The sequence below is a fragment of the Nannospalax galili genome, unplaced genomic scaffold, assembly GCF_000622305.1.
Source record: "Nannospalax galili isolate Female #2095 unplaced genomic scaffold, S.galili_v1.0 scaffold1485, whole genome shotgun sequence".
Lineage (NCBI taxonomy): Eukaryota > Metazoa > Chordata > Mammalia > Rodentia > Spalacidae > Nannospalax > Nannospalax galili.
This window is the reverse complement of record NW_008353031.1, coordinates 611,922-619,261: the sequence shown is the minus strand read 5'-3', so window position 1 is coordinate 619,261 and position 7,340 is coordinate 611,922. Positions and strand designations below refer to the sequence as shown.

At 35.2% G+C, this 7,340-nt stretch overlaps 1 protein-coding gene across 1 annotated transcript in view; it reads left to right on the top strand.

Moving 5' to 3' along the window:
• The first annotated feature begins 5,865 nt into the window (after positions 1 to 5,865).
• LOC103747790 (CUB and sushi domain-containing protein 3) overlaps positions 5,866 to 7,340 on the top strand; it is a 473,923-nt gene continuing 472,448 nt past the window's right edge. The window contains exon 1 of the mRNA XM_008850327.1: positions 5,866 to 5,884. Coding sequence (XP_008848549.1) covers positions 5,866 to 5,884 — 19 coding nt within the window. The remainder of the gene's footprint in view (positions 5,885 to 7,340) is intronic.

The following is a 7,340-nucleotide window of genomic DNA, read 5'->3' as shown; positions in this document are numbered from 1 at the left end:
ATACAGAACATTATAAATGAATACTTTAAAAACCTATATGCTACTAAATTTGAAACCCTAAAAGAAATGAACAGATATCTAAAGGCATGGGAACAACCAAAACTAAACCAATAGGAGATTAACAGCTTAAACAGACCCATAACACAAAAAGAAATTTAAACAGTAATATAAAACCTCCCAACTAAAAGAGAGGACCAGATGGATTTAGAGCAGAATTCTATCATACATTTAAAGAAGATCTACATCCAATACTACTTAATTTATTCAAAAAGATAGAAATGGAGAAAGAACTTCCAAATTCCTTCTATGAAGCCAGCATCACTCTAAGACGAAATCCAGATAAAGATACAACCAAAACAGAAAACTATAGACTCATATCCTTAATGAACATAGGTGCAAAAAGTCTCAACAAGATATCTCAAACCACATACAGACACACATTAAAAAGATCATCCACCCTGATCAAGTCAGCTTTATTCCAGAGATACGGGGATAGTTCAATACACATGAGTCAATAAACATCATAAATCATATAAATGGCCTCAAAGGCAAGAACCACAATGTCATTTTAATAGATGCAGAGAATGCCTTTGACAAAATTCAGCATGCATTTATGTTCAGAGTCCTAGTGGGAATTGGACTGAAGGGAACATACCTCAACATAATTAAAGCCACATATAACAAACCCACAGCCAACATCATACTAAATGGAGGAAAAACTGGAAGCATTCACATTGAAATCAGGAACCAGAAAAAGGCTGTTCTCTGTCTCCACTCCTCTGTAACACAGTGCTTGAAACTCTTGCAAGAGCAATAAGGCAAGAGAAGGAAATTAAAGGAGTAATAATTGGACAATAAGAGATCAAATTATCAGTTTTTGCAGCTGATATGATATCTAAGAGACACTAAAAATTCCACCAGAAAACTCCTGGAAATTATTAACACGGTCAGTAAAGTGGCAGGTTACAAAATTATTCTACAAAAGTCTGTAGCCTTTCTATATACCAATAACAAACAGAGAAAGAGCACATGGAAACACTCCCCTTCACAATAGCTGCAGAAAAAGTAAAATATCGTGGAATAAACCTGACCAAAGACATTAAAGAGATCTACAATGAAAATTTTAGATCTTTAAAGAAGGAGATTGAGGAAGATTTCAGAAGATGGAAGGACCTCCCATGCTCATGGATTGGAAGAATTAATATTGTGAAAATGGCCATCCTACCAAAAGCCATTTATAGATTCAATGCAATGCCAATCAAAATCCCCATGACATTTTTCACAGAATTGGAAAAAAAACATACTAAGATTCATATGGAAGCACAAAAGACCTCAGATAGCCAAAGCAACCCTGAGCACTAAGAGCAATGACAGGAGGATTACTATACCAGATTTTAAACTGTATTACAGAGCTATAGTCATAAAAACAAAATGGTACTGTCACAAGAAACAGACACATAGATCAATGGAACAAAATTGAAGACTCAAATATGAGTACATGCAATTTCAGCCACCTGATATTTGACAAAGAGGCCAATAACATTCACCTGAGGAAAGACAGCATGTTCAGGAAATGTTGCTGGCAAAACTGCATCTCTACCTGTAGAAGAATGAAACCGAACCCCTATCTTTCACCATGCACAAGGTTCAATTCCAAATGGATCAAAGACCTCAATGTAAAGCCTGAAATTCAGAAATTGTTAGAAGAAAACATTTCTAAAAACCTACAAGATATAGATATAGGAAAGGATTTTCTAAACCAGACATCAACTGTCTGAATAAACAAGGTCAAGAATCAACAAATGGGACCTCAAATGTGACCTCATTAAACTAAAAAGCTTCTGTACATCAAAAGAAGCAACCAAGGGAGTGAAGAGAAAATCCACAGAATGGGAGAAAATCCTCACCAGCAACACATCTGACAGAGGTTTAACATCCAGAATATATAATGAACTCAAAAAAACAAAGAATCGAGAAAGGAATGACCCAATTTAAAAATGGGCTAAGGAGCTGAACAGAGAGTTCTCAAAAGAAGAGATAAAGATGGCTAAGAAACATCTTAAAAGGTATTCAACATCACTAGTAATTAGGGAAATTCAAATTAATTCACTTTAAGATTTCATCTAAACCCATCTTTTGGCTAAGGTCAAGAGAACAAATGATACCAAATGTTGGAGAGGATGTGGGAAAAGGGGCAAGCTCATCCACTGCTGGTGGGGTGGCAAAATTATTCAATCCCTGTGGAAATCAGTGTGGAGAACTCTTAAAAACTACAAATAAATTTTCTATTTGACCCACTTATACCACTCCTTGGCATATGCCCAAAGAACTCATCCTATTGCAGTACACTTGTACATCCATGTTTGTTGCTGCTCTTTTCACAATAGCTAAGAGATGGAAGTAACCTATGTGTCCCTCAACTGAGAAGGGGATAATGAAAATGTGGTTAATTTATACAATGGAGTTTTACTCAGCAGTGAGGAAAGATGAAATCATGAAATTTGCAGGTAAAAGGATGGAACTAGAAATTGTTATACTAATTGAAGTAACACAGACTCAGAAAAAACAATCGAGATATGTTCTCCCTCATATGTGGATCCTAGCACCAAATCATGATAAGTGAGAATTATCCAGACATAACTACAGGAACCAGGACAATGGAAGTGAAACAGGGATGTAAAGGAAAAGAATCTGAAAGAGAAGAACAATAGGAAACGGGTGTTAATAAGGGGGATGTGGATAAAAATTGGGTTAGTTTAAGGAAGGGGAGAGGGAAGGGTATACAAGGAACCTAGGGGATAAAGGGAGAGAAGGAGCTGAAGGGAGATAGGACCATAGGAGAAAGGTACTATTAAGGAAGAAATCAGAAAAATGGGGGCACCTTAATTGATAAAATCATGATGGAGGGGTTAGACAATATGAGCGATAAATAATGCATAGCTAGTTTTAAACACCAGAGGGAACCATGTTAGTCCAACAACCTACTGACAAATTATACATACCAAATGAAGAAATATATGTCTAGGCAAGGTTTATCTGAGAACTATTGGCCTTTGCCCAAGCTTTATCTACATGGGACATAGTAATTAAAAGTACCAGACTAGACTAGTGGAACTAACCTTCTCGGATGTTTAACAGACATACTTTGAGGCCTGTCCTAATTTTGTCAGAGGGACATAAAGGAAAGCTTTTTCTCCTTGCCCTCCTAGGTCGACTAGTTCCAGGGGACTATGAGCATCTCTCAAAATATCCTGTAATTGTGGTGGGTCACCTGTCCTCTTGATCAAGGAGGCTGTGGAGACCCCCACAAGATGTACTTGTAACCAGTGTCCAGTCTACAAAGAGGAGGGTCAACACAAAGGAAACATTTATTCCGTGCTTCCAAGCAAAGACCTTTGACTTGTCTTCACATAGATGGAACTGGTAAAAGAAAGGAGCCAGGGGCTCCTCCCAAGCCCATGTGACCCCTGAGGAACAGATTCTCAAACGGCCTTCAGTAAAAATAAATTGGTTTATCTGGGCCAATCATATGGCCTTAAACACCCAAAAAGGAAAGTATAACCAAGGATTGAAGAGGCCAATATAATTTTTTAAGCATCCATATGTTTATCTAAAGGCTACATAACAAGAAACAATACAGATGGGAGATACCTTCTTTTGAGTTTTTGGCCAGGGTGGCCTAAGAGACTCCCAGACGGTAACCCAGCATAAAACTGGGAAAATAAACAGCAGACCCCAAGCTTACCTAAAGGACTATTGACAACTGATTTCTGCTAGATGAGCAAGAGCTGACCTTCTTAAAACAAAGACTTCTAGATAAGCTGACTAGATTCACGGGATGGACAAGTACTGGGAAATGGCTGGGGTGCCAAGAAGACAGCAAACCGTAGCAGGGAAAACAGAGTAAAAGGGCTCTAGTGTGTGTGTGAGGAGGGCTATGGGAGGGTGCCATCTGTGAAGTGGGTATATAGATGAATAAGATTGTTTGGGATGCTGTGTGTGATGTACACCAAAAAAAAAAAAAATCAACAAATTTTAAAAATGAGTTATATTTGAGGAGGAAGGATAAATATTTACATCATATTAAGTAGTACAGGTGATAAACATTACCATTGAAATCTATCCGATGACTTTATATCCATACACAGTTGCCAAGGATCCGAGTGCAACTGACTATGACTAGTAATAATCAGAGACATACAGATTAGAGACACATGCGCCAACATCTAAGTGTTATTAGCAAAACAATGCATCTTTCTGTAAGAAACAGTGTATTTTAAAATGAAATGGAGATCTTTTTTAAAGGTTAAAAACTCATTGAAATTTATGTCTTTCAGGGTTTATACTGAGTTCAGTACTGTATAACTGTATTAATTCAGCTGTGAACCTAAAAAATTTTATAGACACTTTTGAAAGAGATACATCTTTGCTCTGGAAAATGTTATTATGTTAAAGCTGTTATGAAATGCTTCTTCTAAAAAATAAAAAAATATGAAATTTTTTTAAAAAGCAGTAAAAAACAACAAAAAGTAAAATTGAAAGATTGTGTAACACAGAGATTGAATTCCAAATTTCCAGCACTCAAAGCAAGGCACTTTTAGAGAGATGATAATATGTACAAAAATATATGTTAACACAAATGATGTTTAAATTACCTAGAGCTAAAAATTAAAGTTGACAAAGTAATTTATTAAACACCAAACAAGAAAAAAATAATAACAGCCTTAAAACCTAAATGTTTAAATTCAACAATTCTAAGAGGGAATAAAGGAAGCAGAAAATATTGATCATGAGAGAATTAAAGTGAGTTTGATATCGTATTTTCTCATCAGTAATCCTGTCAAGATTAAAAAAACAAGGAAAATCATTTTCAAAATGATGACAAAATATTTATGTATGTTATATATGTTCCCAACTGTCAGTAAATATTGAGGGCTATAAAATGACATTTGCTGGTGATGAAAGACCTGCATGTTCAAAGCAAAAGATCCCTATGAGATACAGGAGTCGCAAAACTTCGCAAGTTTAATAACATTTTTACACCACATCACCTAGCTCTTCAGTGTTTCTATTTCCTAATCAGGGCTTTCCAGAGAACAAGAATCATTGTTGACTCAAATACTTGGAGATCTACTTGTCACAATAAATGTATTTAACGAATTATTTCCTGCATTAATAACAGAATGACATTTAAAAAATATGTGAAGGCTCAGTGGTTAAGAGTACTGGCTGTCCTTGCAGAAGACCCAGGCTCAGTTCCCAGCACCCCCATGATGCCTAACAATTATCTGAAATGACAGGCCCAGAGATCTGATGTCCTCTTGTGTCCTTTGAGGGCATCGAATTACATTTGTGTACTCACATACATGCAAACATCACACTCATACACATAAAATAAAAATAATTAATTCAAGAGAAAGCATTTAAAACTCTGTGAAGGAAAGTTTATTTAATGTAATGAAATCTGGAAACATTTGTCCTCATTTTGGACTCATTTTTTGGAAGTTGTGAACATAACCACACAAAAATAATTTTTGACTACACAGAAATAAAAATTAGAATTGACTATATTTCATTGATTGATTAAATGCTATAGCTTAGTATACATACACTGAGTACAAAGGAAATCTACTAGACATCAACACCACCAACAACAAAAAAGGAACAGCTAAAAAAATTAATTTAAAATATTTTCCACTGTTATTTGGTTTTGACATGTATCTTAAGTAGTCCAGGCTGACCTCAAACTCACTGTGTAGTACATGAGGACCTTTAGCTGATCCTCTTTGTCCCCATTTCCCAAGTGCTGAGGTGACAGGTGTGCGCCATCACACTCAGCAAGAAAGAGAAGAAAGAGGAGGGTTTATGACGGATGTTTGTAATGGTAATATCTAAAATCCTATAACATTTCAATTATTCTACTAGCTGAGATGATTTCATGTCACACACACACACACACACACACGTTACCAATATTGTTCTAAAATTAAAATAAAAGCAGTTCAGTATGAACATGCTTACAGTAACTGAAATCGTAGTCAAATGAATTCTCAGAATTATATTAAATCCAGCCAGTTCTTTTGTGAAAGTTTTAACATTCAAAGGTGCATTTTTTTCTTGTGCAAACCAATCTAAAGACTTCAAAGCTATCAAAAATCACTAACCTTTTCCTACAATATTAAAACTGGAAACAAACAGCACAAGAATAATATTATACTGTCATTTGGGAGATAGGCAAAACTGTAAATACAATCTCTAGTGAATTTTAGTATTTTAAAGGAAGCATAACAATTCTGAATTCTGACTTCTGATAAGGACTTAGGGATTTACAAAACATCTCTAAAACACAGAGTTAAAAAGAAATGTTTGAATAATATTGACAACATGACAAAAGTCAAAGTATTATATTTATATGAAACCAAAGACTCAGTTTTGTGGAAAGTATTTTTATATGGATATAAATACAAATGTATCTAGCATTGAATATGTCTGTATGCAATTATAAAATCATAGAGCAAGAACTGGAAAAATGTACATCCAACTGGTAGATTACAGAATAATGAGGTTACCAGGAATGTGTGGATATTGGATTGCCAGAAGAAAGTATAAATTTTTATAGCATTAAAAAATTCAGTTTCTGCTATTGTTTGAGGACAAGACAACTACTAATGAAATTTCCTGCCACACAAAAATCAAATAGAATCACCAAAAAATTTCTTCTCCACTTTCAGAGTTTCATAGCAGTCCATGAATATTTGGAGTGTCCCAGGCCACATCTCAAAAACTTGTGCTTTAATGATGCTCCTGAAATAATCTTCTTTTTCAGTCTTTTTCAAATCATCCAACAGTAATTGGTTTGGGCAAACTGGAATGCAAAAATGATTCTTGCTCTTAAACAGACTGTTGTTGTTATTGGATAATTGGGGAGTTCCGTCAATTAACAATTACCCAAGTGACATTCTTGTGTACAGGTATACTGTTGATTACTGTAATAGCATAAAGGCAGGCATTGTTTAGCTATGCTCTAATAGTAATCTAAGAATTTCCTGCACCATGTAAAACGAATAAGAGAAGTCTAAGGGATCGTAGAGAAGTACAAGTATGTATATTTGTGGGCAGACATATGTATGTAGGACAGACAGAACAGCTGAGATATAGTCAAATTGTTCTATAAAGCCATATGTTCTCACATCCTTAGTAGCTGTTATAACTTCAGATTCCCCTCAACAAAATAAGAATAATACACTGCTTGCTTCCCAAGGACCACTTCATCAAAGCATCCCATAAGAGTGGACAAAAAAGAAAAAAAAAAACTAAGATTGCAAAATTAATCTATCTTT